General features: G+C 44.0%; 1 protein-coding gene and 1 pseudogene across 1 annotated transcript in view; both read right to left on the reverse strand.

Annotated features, from left to right (window-relative positions):
- The window catches only part of LOC144100362 (uncharacterized), a 53,486-nt gene extending 42,777 nt beyond the window's left edge, over positions 1 to 10,709 (reverse strand). The window contains exons 1-2 of the mRNA XM_077633335.1: positions 10,606 to 10,709; positions 6,347 to 6,482 (exon numbers count right to left, since the gene is read on the reverse strand). Of these exons, the coding sequence (XP_077489461.1) occupies positions 6,347 to 6,408 (62 nt within the window). The 5' untranslated portion in view covers positions 6,409 to 6,482; positions 10,606 to 10,709. The remainder of the gene's footprint in view (positions 1 to 6,346; positions 6,483 to 10,605) is intronic.
- Positions 1,027 to 4,766, reverse strand: LOC144101509 (uncharacterized; annotated as a pseudogene).
- Positions 10,710 to 15,817: the final 5,108 nt, after the last annotated feature.

Below are 15,817 nucleotides of genomic sequence, written 5' to 3' on the forward strand. Positions count from 1 at the left end.
AATGCATGAAATTTGGTGCAGCTTATTTCTACTGCAGAATTGTTTAGTATTTCATTAGAGCAAATAGGCAAAAGGAAGACAGACTGACGTAGCGCAGCCATTTAGCTCGTGTGCCCACAGCAGGAAACCATGGTATGTTGCAAACAGACTTTATTTGGATATGTAAATAGCACTCTTACACTAGTTTGAACGTTTTTATGCAATAAAACATCAAACAAAAGTGACTAGAAGTGCCGAAACACAATTTTGTTCTGTCAGCAATAACACAATGACTAGACATACACAGCTGTATCAAAAGTTTAAATAATTTTGCTATTTAGATGTGCCTACATGCACCATCTGAGCATGTGTTGTTTACACTGTAAAATAAGCTTTAAAACATAAATAATGAATTCTTTCTATTTAACTCACACATATTGCACAATGAATACGTGGAAAGTTCTTTCAGTCAGTGGCTTTTGCTACTTCTTTTTTTCAGCTCGTCAAGCTCGAGAAGTGCAGTAGCCAGGCTCGCATTCCCTTGAGCTAACAACTGTTGCCCACTTTGGACCTGCTCCATGCTCTTGTGAGCCAAGCCAGTAGAGCTTCTCTCTTCTGCGCGTTTTAAGTAATGCACGGCATGACGCAACCTTTTCATTTAAGCACTTTTTTCATTCGTTCCACATTAATGGCATTAGGCTGGGTCTGTGCGGTTGCAGGCTTCGTCACCTCCGATACTTCACTTTGTTTTTCAAGCCTATCTGCATAACCTGTCCTTACCTTCTTTACACATCGAACCAACTGAGATGACAGAAGTACTTTTGTGGCATCCCCGTTGTACCTTTGCAAATACGTCTTAACCTACCGTAGTCCATTCAGGCTATTAAGAGACAGAAAGGCACGGCCCTCAAGCAGACGCTTATTTTTACGGAACCATCTCTCTCAGTCTGCATTAACATGCGGGAGAGACAGGAGGGCTTTCACGAGTCTTGCAAGCAGTAGGTACTTTTGCTCACTAGCAGCAGATTTCCGTTGAAATACTTTAGCCTATGAGCTGTCAGTCCTTTCAGGCAATGCAACTTCACTACACTTCATTGGATCGCATTTAAGCATGTACCATTCGTCAATTAATAAAGACACTTCACTCAGCTGTAGCACTCGTGGCAGGTGTGAAGCAAGGTATCGCAGTGAGCGGGCTTCCGAGTCTGCATCTTTGAAGTTCAAGCCAAGAATGCTTGCATGTTGCAGCAGTTTGTTTTCAAGGGGTAGCTTTTGCAGCAAGTCTTGTGAGCACGCTATGTAAAAAGCACGGGCTCCAAGCCGCAAATGCTTTCTTTCAGGGAAGTCCCAAGTCAGCATTGCATCATCTCTATCCATACCCAACTCGGGCTTTGTCTTCCACAGTGTGGAATCTTGCAGGTTAAGGCTCTTCAGATCATCAACAGTCTTGCCCAGGTAGGCTTCCCTGCATAAGAAGCGGCTAAGAACTCGCTGAACTATTAACAACAATTCCGCATGAAGAGTGTGCAAAAGTGCTTCTTGTTCCTGAAACAGCTTCTGGAAGCCAGTGAATTGCTCAGCACAGTTATTCAGGAAAACTTTCTTTGTTCCTGAAACAGCTTCTGGAAGCCAGTGAATTGCTCAGCACAGTTATTCAGGAAAACTTTCTTAGCATAGAGTGGTTTCTGCGAGAATGCCGCGGCCAGTTTGTTATGAAGACTTTGGATGGCAGACCGCTTGCCAGTCTTGTTTGCTTTTTCAAAGTATCCCTTAATGGCATCAAACTGCTCTTGAATTCGGCAGAGTGATTCTTGTAAAGTGAGCAACCTGTTCGACACATGTCGCAAAAACACATGCGACGGAATACCTAGGACTTCCTGCCTTTCTCTGAATAGCTCTGAGCGAACAGCAGACTTGAAGTAATAGTAAACATTTCTTACCACTCCTTCTTCATCAGATCCTATAGCATCTAAGCCCTTTGCAAAAGAATTGTAGTCTTTGTGTAAGCTGCAGGGACCGACATCGGCAATGCTTGATGTCAGACCCTGTTCTAGCTTTATTCTCACATTCTTCATGACGTTAGGACCGTCACTAAAGAAACAAAAGATGCCTTGTCGTGGCAGCTGAACAAGTGCACCTTCTACACAGCAGAGAATGATATCAGCGATGGCCCGTCCAAAATTATACGACTGGACATGTTCCACGACAACATGCTGTTCTGCTTCAGAGAAGAACCTTACAAGCACATTAGGTTGCTGCACTCGCTGGCCAGGTTTTGAGTTTCATCCACCATGATAGAATAGAAAACACTCGGATGACATAGTTCATCCACCACTTTTGACTTGAAATATGGGCCTAGTCTATCAGACACAATGCGTGACAGCTTCGACCTGCCACATCTGAAGCCCATGGCAACACTGCTGTCTGGGAACATTGCGTAGTAGTTCCGTTGCGGTGTCGCTCCATGAAAATGGGACGCACTTGGTTGTGATAGACATGAAGAAAATTACTTCGGCCTTGAAAACTTGATCTTGTAGTGAGGTGCGAGATGCTTCCAGTGAAAAGTTAAAAGCCGTTCGAGCCAATTTAGGAGGCTGGAGGTTTCCATTTTTGTCTCTGTTCTTTGCAGTCGCATGGATGTGCTTCTTCATTATCACATGACCTTTTCCTGCAGCAATACCGTGTCGTGAGCAATCAATAGTGCAATTGCAGACAACACAGAGTGTTTCTGTGTCTTCAACTCCATTTTTGCACCAAAGATGGTTGTGGTCATTACTGATATCGATTTCATTGGTCACAGAGTCCCTGAACTCGGTGCTTCGCCCTAAAAAGAAAAAGAAAACACACCAGCTAACTTATTTTCTCGAAATTATAATTAGGACACCATCAACTCTAATAAAAAAAAATCACCTTTCCCAATAATTGCACTGGCGACATTCTTTCCCAGTACACCAAGCTAAAAAGTGAATTATATGAATACTCTTTCCTTACACTACGTTCATTACTCTTGAACGTCATATAAATTCTTGCGCAGAAAAAGCAACACGCCGTCGAAAGAATATCAACCGTTCCCGAAGTACGCGACGTACAAGATCTAGCGGCGTACTGTAGTCTGAAACTAACGTTCACGCTAGCGGCAGACGTCGTAACGGAGAAACGGTCTCCAGTGCCGTAGAACGTCTGCCGCGCGAGAGGTGTCCAAAGTTCGGCCGACGCACTGCACGACCGACGGGCCAATCTACTACCGTACAGTCACTGTATAAGGGAGCCTATAGAGTAACTCTAGACTACCGCGAATTTGCGCACCTCCGCCGCCGGCAACGCAAACGTCGGTTGCAGCTTGTTTCAAGCAAAATCATTTCCGCTAGATAAAGTGATGCCTAAATTGCACATGCTATAAAAAACGATATCCACAGCCAAACGTTAAACACGAACGCGAGCTCCGATACTTCTCGAGCTCAGCTGAGCAGACGGATATCGACGGCAGGCGACCCAGCCTCTGCTCGCATCGCAGCCGACGGCGCCGCCGATATAAGCGTATTTTCTTTTTTGTATAGAATTAATGCGATGAGCGACAACGATAAAAAATATTGGGGCTAGTGAGCGTCGGTGATTAATTCCGAAGCGCCGTCAGCTTTCGCTTTGAGGTAAACCAGAAAAGGCCTAGCGACGATATCGGCGCTGTCGAGCGATCAGCGGCTACGAGCGAACAGGACCGGAAATGTTTTCGCTCGTAGATGACGACCTGCCCGGTGCTAATCGCGTGAAAGTATCGCCAAAGAGATTGTTTTATAATACTACTCCTTCACGCAATATATGCCACAGGCTATGCTGTTTCACGACGTTTTCTTCGCTGTCGCTTTAGTACCAACGCGGTAATAAGCGTTTGCACGATGCGATTCACCGACAACTTGTTTGGGCTGCTGAAATGTAATCACCGGCTCGTTTTAACTTTGCGATAACAGCTTCCGCGATAACAATGCAAGCGCCTAATGAAGAGACCTTACTTACGTTTGCTCGTTCTCCGAACCGTGTGTTGGAAGGCGGTTTCACGTTGCCGATTGCCAGACCAAGAACAAATAGAGGCTATAAGCGTTCTACGGTTGTGTTATGTTTGTGTTAGCAAGGCAAAAGTGGCGCTTTGGCGCACTTAGCGCAAGTTGCACTTCGTTGGGCGCAGCAAGGCGCAGAGAAGTAGAATTGTAGCAAAATGGCGCAAATGGAGCAAACAGCGCAGATGGACCACCACTGGCACTGCATGTATGAGCTTCCCTTTTATCAGATCCAAGCCCGGCTCCACGGGAATGGTATGGCAGAGACAGGCGTTCGACTGGAATATAAATATTTTGTGATTTTTTATTTCGTTCTCTTTTTCCTATAAAAATGAGGTGTATTCGGCCTGCTGTAAAATGATTTTACTAGTTGCTGCTCAGCTTACATGGCCTACCAGGATTTTGATCAAGCTCTGCTTACAGCCTGACTCGCAGCTTATTCCTTAAAACTAAAACAATAAAACTCGTGCACTCAAAACAACGAATAGTTTGTTCACACTATAGATTTTTCATTTTACCATCCTCTAGTCGTCATTAATACACATTATGCTACCTCACTGACAAAAACATAAATGCATAAGATTAAGATTGTATAGAGCACAACCTTAAGATGTCCCTCTGTGACCACTAAGTGCTATCAGATCAGACGACAGAAAAATTCGTAATTTTCCCTCATCTAAGCTACCGACTTGGCATCACGCACGAGGAAATTTTGAACTCTTTGTTCTCGAGCATAGCTGTTATAGACTCTTATATTATAACTGGGCTTCGTTCCTTCTAAGCAGTGGTAATTTTTATTTTTCTGCAGAATATTATGTTTCAAATGCGCTTTATGTAATTTTTGTCCAACCTGTGGAAACCGCGGGTGCCGAATATGAAATCAGCAGTACTTGTTCAGCATCGACAACAGAAATATAATGAACTTGAATATCCCGTTTATCTGTCTTGAACTATTGTAATAGGGTACTTGTTTTATGGTACAAGTTCTTCTACAGTTGCCAAACAAATAAAAAGTGTTTGCATTAGTACCGTTTCTGGTGCAACGTACCACGCCGGGCACTACAGTGGTCTGCTATTATTCCGCTAAGCGGGCACGCATTGAAGCAGGCAACTTGTTCACCTACTTTAGATCCCACAGTGAATCCTCGGTGTTCTGGCCTTCTCCTTCTCAGCTTTTCACAGCTTCCTCATTTTTTTTTTAAATTTACAATTGTCTTTAAAAGATTTAACGTCACAAAGAGAGTGCCTCTTAAGGGTGTCGTAGTGGAGAGCTCCGAATAATTTCGACCACCTGGGGTTCTTTAACGTGCACTGATATCGCACAGTACACGGGCCTCTAAAATTTCGCCTCCATCCAAATGGGGCCGCCGTCGGGATAGAACCGGCGGCCATGGGGTCAGCATTCAAGCACCATAACCACTGAGGCTCGGAGGCGGCTTTTATTTTTTCTCCTTTATTGTTCACTTGTCTTTAAAAGATTCAACGTCACAAAGAGAGTGCCTCTTAAGGGTGTCGTAGTGGAGAGCTCCGAATAATTTCGACCACCTGGGGTTCTTTAACGTGTTCTGATATCGCACAGTACACGGGCCTCTAAAATTTCGCCTCCATCCAAATGGGGCCGCCGTCGGGATAGAACCCGCGGCCATGGGGTCAGCATTCAAGCACCATAACCACTGAGGCTCGGGGGCGGCTTTTATTTTTTCTCCTTTATTGTTCACTTCACCCAAGTGACATTCCGCTTACGAATGTCCACGTTGAAACATACTATTAATACTACGAAGTTCAACCTTTCCGTGCGAGCCGATATTGGAATGGAAAAGTTTTCAATGCCGCTCCATTTCCCGCCACTATTGCCAGGAAAGGGTTCATAAGGGCATCATTTTTATTTAACTTCGACGCCACTGAATGCCGTAGCGGTTCTGTCAGTCGACGCTAGCATGTCTTGCGCTTAAAATCTGTGATACAAAACGGGAATGGTTCGAACATTTCAGTTCATACTATTCCAGATTAAAAATTTTTACCCAAAAGCATTTAACTAGATTTCACACCGGATCATATTGAGGCATTCGGGAAGCTCTGAAAATTTGGGGCTGCAGCCTCAGCTTTAAATAAATCTATAGTTTTAAGTCTTCACCAGAAATTTCACAACGTAACCACGCCTACAAACTGACCCCTCAGTTCAAAACTACTACTCTCGGAGCGCACTGTACAGGTTTCTAAAAAAAAAAATCGCAGGGTGTTTCAAAAGTTGAAAGACACTGAAACGTCCGTAACTTTGACATTAGTAGCCGCGGCGCGACACTGCAGCTTTTTACCTTATTGTGGATTCGTCGTTGCCCCTCGAAGAGCCACTGGGACGTGTGAGGTGTGTGCTCATGGATGTCACGGCTGGGGGTGGGGCGTCGTCGAACTCCCGTAAAACTTCGCTGTTTTTCCCTGGGTCGGTTTCAGCTGGACCGTCAGGAACGGTGTGTAAGAAAAAAAAAGCCATCGCTTAATCTGTCACACAAGCGTCTGATGTGAATGTTTCACAGCGAATGTGCCTACGAGAGTAGTGCAGAGCAAAGCCGTTTTTTCGAGCCCACAGTTCTTCCTGCGTTGCAAATCGTGTATGCGGAGCGTGCTCCAAAAATGTCGCTGTTTCGATTCCGTAATGTTTCAGTATTCTTCTCCGCTGGATAAAAAGTACATTTGATTGAAAGCAATAGGGGATTAGAGTACACTTGCTTAAATGGCAAAGGCACCAGTTTTTGAGAATTCCACGATATTCAAGGATTCAAATCAATATACGCTGCAGACAAAGCATGCCAAGTGTTTTCGCTCTAGCAATTACAATAGTGACGTAATCAACGACTGAATTTTGCGCTTCTCCTCAAAGCTAAGGAGGAGTGCGGGACGTTCGGTGTGACGTCACGGAATCTAAGATTTCAAATATCTGCTGCCGTGAAGCATACCCTGACTTTGCCTTGTCGGATGCTGTCAAACAAAGCTCGGCGGGCTTTGTCGTCGATGGCATTGATTTTCTTTCTTCAAATTCAGCGTTGGAAACGTACCGGCACATTCGATGGCGTCATCATGAGCCCCCCCCCCTCCCCCCCCCACCCCCCTGCTTGGCGCTGGGCGCAGCGTAGAAGCTTGAAGACTGTCCCGATTTTAATGGGTGATTACGTCACCATCTCGAATGCTAGCCCAAATAGATTTCGTATGCCTTACCTTCGAGTTTCACACATTCGACCCCTTTTAAGCTCGTCAATTTGTAAAGCCGGTGCATTTGATCTTTAAGCCATCAACAAAGGTTATTTCGAAGACAGCACTATGTTTATTTATCTTCCCATGAAAATGGAATGTCTCTTTGGAACATTTTACAAAGAATAGCATTTTGCACTTCATAGCTCAGTAATTTTTCCACGTTCTATGTAGCAGAGTTTGTGCTGTTCGATATGTGGTCTCCAATTGGACTGCATTCCAGGTAGACACGTAAATCGCGATAATTTTAATACATGTATGCGTAGTATGATCGCATATTTCAGAATCCCAAAAACCTTAACGATTTCTTTATTTTAAAACACCTTAAGTCTACGCTACAGATGTGAGACTTAATGGGATAAGTTTTAGAGTTTAGGAACAACTTTGATTGCCAATATGTTTAAGCAGAATCTTGACTAATGAGGGCCACTTTGGACAGTGACTACCATTAAAGTGCCTTTCATGGATGAAGAGGTTTTTATTGCGGCTTTAAACTATTGGGGCCGGAACTATGGTGCAACGCTTCCGCTAAGGTATGTGCGCTTCGTGCTAATGTATATGCGGAGGTGCGTTCAAGTGCAATTGTCGCATTTACTCATGGGTTCAGATGAGACTGGGAGAATCTTCTATCATGCAGGAAATGCGATGCATATCGTGATTAGCAGCCAGATGGTTGTACAGAGGCGAGATTCAGCACTTAATTCGGTGGAAACAAGCAACGTTGCGCGCCTTGCGTGCTGGGGATAATAAAAGAAGGTTGTATCGGTGTTCTCGACGACAGAGAGGTCCGTGTCAGCACAAGAAGGTTTGAACGCTGCCCTGATCTGTGCGAACAGCCACTCCACCCTCAAGAAATATAGCCCAAAGCTTTCTCGACCAGAGGGCTTAAGGCAGCCATAAAGACTGACACTATGGTTTCATTGCTCTGTAATGTCCCTTTCTGCTATTTAAATGCGGGCGGATACACTGAAAAGAAAGTGATGTTTGAAGTTAAAAGCACGTTCAGAAATATTGCGAGACTCTCTTCACGCATAACCATCCTTCTTATGCTGAAAAATGGGGACAAAATGGCGTTTTTTTTATTCTTTGCACATGTTGAAAGTTATACCGAACGAAAACGAACTTTTAACGCTGATGAATGGGAGGAATATCCGTGCTCCCAACGCGTGGACTCAACTTTCCACATGTGCATGATGTCTAGTCATTCAGGTCCTAAAACAAAGCTTATGTTTCAGACACCCTGCTTGCGTTTAAATTCGCAGGACCTGAAGGGCGGCGTCGACAAATAGAGCTTAGGATCCAGGAGTCCGGCTGCTGCCTTTAAGTACCAATTGGTAGTTTTATCTCTCCAACTATAGCAATTAAGTGTATTTTAGCTGAATGCACTTGTTTTTATTTTTAAAAAATGGAGTGAATTTTCTTTTTGTTTGCACTGCTGCTTGAAGAAATTTGTGTCGTATCTAACGAACGAAAATTTTTGTTGAGGAATAAGTGATTTTTTGTTTCCGTTCTATATAGAGTTGTTCACATCTTTGCTTGCCAGTATAAACCGACCTTGAGCAGTGGTTCGTATGACCCTAGTATTCTTGTTAAGAACCGGTTCACCTGAGACCACCAGGAGGAAACGAAGCAGCTAACAGGCATGGCCGAGCTCTTCTTTAAGGGAAGAATCTCCAGGCTGATAACGCACACTGTAAGGATTTAGTTGCGTGAATTTCATACACCGGCTATTTGGCACACTTCAAAAAAGGTAGGCGAACTTACCCCATGCCACACAAAGCACAAAGAAAAAACAGAACACTTTCCCGATGTCGTTAAACTACAGCAACGGAAAGAAACGCTGCACGCTCCGCTAGCTTCTACGGACAGGCAGCCAACCTCTACCAGATGATCTGGACATAACGTTTCAATCACTACCTTGACCTCATACCGAAACGGTCCAAAGAGCAATGGACGGCCGTTCTCAGCGCCAACCCTGGACACCACCAGGAAGAACTTGTAGCGAGGGCCAACGCGGCGGCGACAAGCAGGTTTACTCAAGAACCTTTTCAATTACCTTTCCTTCAGTAATGCGTTTTCAATCAATGAATTAATGAGCACCCCAACTAGTTCAGCCCTCCTGCACACATTTATTACGAGGATGGGGTGTGCCAGCATGTTTTTGTTTTGACACAATATCTCGGCAGCAGAGCACGCGGATTGTTCCAGACCGATTATACTTAAATTTGTACAGCGATAGAAGCCGAGGCCTGTTCAAACATTTTTGCAGCTTTTTTGTACCAAGTTTAATATCTACATTTTTCATTTAACTTGTTACGAGGAACAATTTCGCACTAAACTTTAAGGCGATGGCATGTTTGTAACAGTAACAAAAACTAATTTGCTTGAAATTCCTAAAATGTACATCTTGCATGCATTATATAAGAAACGTTTCTTCTGTTTAAAAGTTCTCTCGTCTCTTTTCTCAGGAAAAATGTGAGAAAACACTACGGGTTAAACATTTTACATGAGATCAAGCATACTAAAGCACAACTGCGCTATCCGCTTCACTTAGATAACTAAGCGATCCTTAATTGTTCATATATCTTCGACGTGTTTCGGTTCCGGATAAGACAACCACTATGAAACGAACAACGTGGTGAGCGGGAAAAAAGGCACAACCTGCACCTGGAGGAGAGAGTACAGCTTCCATAGGGACCGCAGTAATGGGCGGACAGGCTGTCTGAACACTTAGCTATTCCCGCACTAGCACTGGGGTGTTTGAATTTCTTTCGTCGTGATTTTATTCAGGAAACGAAGAGATGCACAAATTGTTTCGATATTTTGGCTGTCTATCGCGCTGCTCACAGCTGACTGAGGACCTGTGGCACTTGTCGTAGACCCGTGGTCAACTTCACCTGGCTGACATGGATGATTATGATAATGATGCTGACCAGAACCATTATCAGCATTGTTCTTGAAAAAGAGCCCTAATTGCTGTTCTACTTTTAGGAGAAACAGTACTAAGACCGTTTGGCACAATCCACTGTCTCTGAGTGAGAAAGCCGACCAGGGTCACATTACTGAAGGCCGACCTCTCCACCTTTCCTCTCACTCAACTTTGCTTCCGCTTTCTACACCGAATGGAATACAACAGTGGTTTACAAAGAAGCCGTGCAGAGTTATCAGTGAGCCATTAGCACTATATTCGATAGAGGGCAAGCTAAGCAGTAGGATCGAATCACTAGTGAACTGAGACAGTCCGTTGGCATACACACGCTATTACTTTGAGAGCCGAAGAAATTGACTTGCAAAAAACAACTGCTGGGAAAATCAAGGGTGTCCTTACAGTCGTCCTGGCTACTGCTATCCGTTACAAGGTACAGGGAAGCCAGTGTCGCAAGGAGCAGGCTGCAGGCGATGACCGGTACCAGGCGGGTCGCCCAGAATCTGTCGCGACTGAAAATGATAACAGAGAGACATTGATTAATCGAAGTAGTAGTAGTAGCGCTTGATTTTGATGATGATGAAAAATTGGTATCGCTTTGTCGCAACGCTCACTAGACTGCGGTTTCTTCATCATCATCATCATCATCATCATCATCATCATCATCAGCCCAACTACACCCACTGCAGGGCAAAGGCCTCTCCCATGTCTCTCCAATTAACCCTATCCTTTGCCAGCTGCATCCACCCTTTGCCTGCAAACTTCTTAATCTCATCCGCCCATCTAACCTTCTGCCGCCCCCTGCTACGCTTACTTTCTCTTGGAACCCACTCCGTTACCCTTTAAGACCAGCGGTTATCTTGCCTTCGCATTACATGCCCTGCCCAAGCCCATTTCTTTCTCTTGATTTCGACTAGGATGTCATTAACCCGTGTTTGTTCCCTCACCCACTCTGCCCGCTTCCGATCTCTTAACGTTACACCTATCATTTTTCTTTCCATGGCTCGCTGCGTTGTCCTTAACTTAAGCTGAACTCTTTTCGTTAGCCTCCACGTTTCTGCCCCGTAGGTGAGTACCGGTAAGATTATGCTGTTGTACATTTTCCTCTTGAGGGAAATTGGTAAACTGCCACTCATGATCTGCGAGAATTTGCCATATGCGCTCCACCCCATTCTTATCCTTCTAGTTATCTCCCTCTCATGATCCGGATCAGCTGTCACTACCTGCCCTAAGTAGACGTATTCCGGCACCATTTCTAGGCTCTCGCTGCCAATTGTGAACTGTTGTTCCCTTGCTAAGCTGTTGAACATTACCTTGGTTTTCTGCATGTTAATTTTTAGACCCATCGATCTGCTCTGCCTGTCTAACTCGTTGATCATGATTTGCAGTTCACCTCCTGAGTGACTCAGCAAGGCAATGTCATCAGCAAATCGCAGATTATTTAGGTATTCTCCATTTATTCTTATTCCCAACTGTTCCCAATTCAGGCCTCGAAAAACCTCCTGCAAACATGCGGTGAACAGCATTGGCGAGATCGTGTCTCCTTGCCTGACACCCTTCCTTATTGGAATTTTATTGCTGACTTTATGGAGGACTATAGTAGCTGTGCAGTTGCTATATATATCTTCCAGTATTTTGACATAAGGCTCTTCTACCCCCTGATTACGCAATGCCTGTATGACTGCTGAGGTTTCCACTGAGTCGAATGCTTTCTCGTAATCAATGAAAGCTATATAGAGAGGTTGGTTATATTCTGCGCATTTCTCTATCACCTGATTGATAGTGTGAATATGATCTATTGTGGAATATCCTTTACGAAAGCCTGCCTGATCATTTGGTTGATTAAAGTCTAACGTTGCCCTGACTCTATTAGCGATTACCTTAGTAAATACTTTGTAGGCAACGGATAGTAAGCTGATCGGCCTGTAATTTTTCAAGTCCTTGGCGTCTCCCTTCTTATGAATTAAGATAATGTTTGCATTCTTCCAAGCTTCTGGTACAGTCGAGGTCATAACGCATTGCGTATACAGGGTGGCTAGTTTCTCTAGCACGATGTCCCCTCCATCCTTCAACAGATCTGCTGTTACCTGATCCTCCCCAGCTGCTTTTCCCCTTTTCATTGCTTCTAAGGCTTTCTTTACTTCATCTTTCGTAACTGGCGGGATGACGTATTGCTGTGCACTGCTGTCTTTCTCATTAGCGCTCTGATTACATTGGCTACTGTACAGGTCTGTGTAGAACTCTTCGGCTACGTTAACTATCTTATCCATATTGCTAATGACATTGCCCTGCCTGTCTCTTAATGCATACATCTGGTTTTTACCTAAGCCTAGTTTCCTCTTCACTGTTTTTAGGCTACCTCCGTTCTTTATAGCATGCTCGATTCTCTCCATATTAAACTTCCTTATGTCGGCTACCTTGCGCTTATTCATTAACTTTGATAGCTCCGTTAGTTCTATTCTATCGGTAGTGTAAGATGCCTTCATGTTTTGGCGCTTCTTAATCAGATCTTTCGTCACCTGAGATAGCTTCCCGGTATCTTTTCGAACTGTCCTACCGCCTACTTCTACTGCGCACTCCGTAATTATTGATGTCAGGTTATCGTGCATTGAATGAACATCAAGATCATCTTCCTCAGTTAAAGCCGAGTATCTGTTTTGCAGCGCTATCCTAAACTCCTGTGCTTTCCCTCTTACGGCTAACTCGTTAATGGTCTTCTTCTTCGCTAGCTTCTTCCGTTCCCTCTTCAAGTCTAAGCTAAATCTAGACCTTACCATTCTATGGTCGCTGCAACGCACCCTTCCGAGGACGGCCACATCCTTAATGATGTCAGGTTTAGTGCATAGTATGAAGTCGATTTCATTTTTAATCTCACCATTGGGGCTCTTCCAGGTCCACTTCCTGTTTTCTCGTTTGCGGAAGAAGGTATTCATGATCCGTAAATTATTTCTATCCGCGAATTCGACTAATAACTCTCCCCTGCTATTTCTAGAGCCTATCCCATAGTCACCTACCGCGTGGTCGTCAGCCTGCTTCTTGCCCACCTTCGCATTGAAGTCACCCATCAGTACAGTGTACTGCGATTTTACTTTATTCATTGCTGATTCTCCGTCCTCATAGAAGCTTTCAACGGCCTGGTCATCATGGCTGGATGTGGGTGCGTAGGCCTGCACCACTTTCAGCTTGTACCTCCTATTCAGCCTAATTACTATAGCTGCTACCCTCTCGTTAATACTGTAGAACTCCTCTACGTTGCCAGCTATATCCTTATTAATGAGGAAACCCACACCTAGTTCTCGTCTATCCTCTAACCCGCGATAGCACAGTATGTGTCCGTCCTTTAGTACTGTATACGCCTCACCTGTCCTCCTAACTTCGCTAAGCCCTATGACATCCCATTTAATTCCCGCTAGTTCCTCGAACAGCACTGCTAGGCTAGCCTCACTAGCTAAAGTTCTAGCGTTAAACGTTGCCAGGTTCAGATTCCAATGCGGTTTCTTAAACAAGGTAAATATGCGAGAAAACATGCAACAGAGCCAGGACAAGGGGGCAGTTAGCTTCACCATAGAGCAAGCAGTGCAACGGACTCCAGATTGTGAATTGTCTGCATGCCAAGTGCTGCTATGAAGAAAATTTCACTAGGTACCAAACTGAGACAATGGCAAAAAAAAAACAACCTAGTGGAAAACAACTGTCACCAAGAACAGTCCCGCAATTGACCCAAGTGTACATAGGCCCTCATCTTGCCACACGTTCCACAGTTAGGGGAGTGTACTTTTATTAAAACCCCAGACGCCACCGTTGCTGCTGTTGTGGTGGTTCCATCTGCTGCCGCGCGTCGCACACACGCATGCATTGCTTCTTCTATTCTTTAATACAGCTAAACCTGATATCATTACAGCTGAAGGGCATGTAAAGTGCTAGCACCATGAACACTGGACAGTGAAGCGATCACAGCTGATGCTAAGTGGAAGCTGTAAGACCGGGATATACTGGAGCTTTGACCGGAAGTTCGTGAAAGTTGACTGAGGATGATGAGGAACGCGTAAATCGAGACGCGTTGCCACATTACGCTGAGCGGATTCCGATAGCGTAACTTGGTCAGCGAGGTGTTGAAAAGTGGTCAAATAATTTTATAGGGTGTTACGCTATACTGCTGTCTATTTAAATTTTCCTCCTTCACCAAACCACTTCATTCTCAAATGAAACGGTGGGGATGTGCCACAGTTCTGACTATTATCTATTCCTGTCTATATAGTTAAAATTTGCTCGTGCGCAATGGAAAATACAGCTCTCTATTTTCTCGCCTTAATATGTGTCGAATACTTCGTATCCATATTAGTGCTCGTTCTGTCAACAAGCATTAGAATGTGTAAGATAGTAGTGTTGGCTTTTGCGGGCTCCTTTAGAGATGACTAAATTACCATGTGGCAATATATTTTGGTCAATCGCAAGCGCCTACGCCTACGATGCAGCTGAGATACAACAAAGTGCAACTATTACTGACAAAGTCATGAATAATGTGCACGCAGGCGGAAAAGATGTGTACGCCAGGCTTTCTTTCGAAAGAATTTGGTATACTCACGTATATCGCTTCTTAATAACAGCTGTGCGACATCTTCAATCAATTCAAATATCTTTTGGGAAAGCGCAGGCATAACTGTCGTTTTGTCATAATGTGGGCCTAATTTTTACGATATTGTACTATAGTTTGGCTCTTTGAATCCAAGACCAACACAAAAAATTGGAAGGCGAATAAAATCAGTGCGAACGATTCTTGACAAACCCGCATAACATTAGCAGTAGTGCTACCGCTCTAAAAAATGTGCTCACTTAGGAACTGTCTGCTATACGTGGTAGGATGGGTATATGTCCAAGTTTATGTAAAACGGAGCATGATAGGATTTCAATTGGCTCCCACGTTTATCTGAAGTCGTGTCTTCTCGTATCACAAACCTTCCGCATACAAACATAACAGGTGTGGTTGCACGCCGGAAAAGTAGGATTCGAGCCTCTTTATATTCCTTTCCCATTACATAGCAAAACAAGCGGCCTAAGTCTATATTAACTAGTAAGTGACAAGAAATTTGCTAGTGCACAACGATAGCTCCTTTGTCGCTGCCGGCATTTTGAAATACAGGTTTGAATGCACTGCTGTTCAGTGCTGCTTATTTTATGAGATCTGTTTTTCGTTCTATTTTCTCATGTATTGTACTGAACTCATACTGATGTGATACGAGTTGCTTCGTAATAAATGCTGCCGACTTTGTATAGTGTCTACAATACGAAATCTATATTTACTTAAAACTTTATTGCGGATAATTTCCTAAATTTTGTTTCTTTACTACAAGTTTGAGGAACTCAGCGAGCGCTGATGAAGAAAAATTGAGGCTCATTATTTAATCAGTTAATGTCAACATGCCCAAGTTCTTCATGAAGCAGTTATACTTACTGGGTGTGCTCTGAAAATGAAGGCAAAAAAGCCAGCAGGGGTGAGCCTTTCTATGGACTGGACCATTTGTCTTTTGTTCTGTTCTGAGCCAAGACAATGTGAGCTAGGAAAGGTCTGAGGATATGAATGTGTGCAATGCTATAACGCGCGAAGCATGTTGGT

Source organism: Amblyomma americanum, chromosome 8, assembly GCF_052857255.1.
Source record: "Amblyomma americanum isolate KBUSLIRL-KWMA chromosome 8, ASM5285725v1, whole genome shotgun sequence".
Taxonomy (NCBI): domain Eukaryota; kingdom Metazoa; phylum Arthropoda; class Arachnida; order Ixodida; family Ixodidae; genus Amblyomma; species Amblyomma americanum.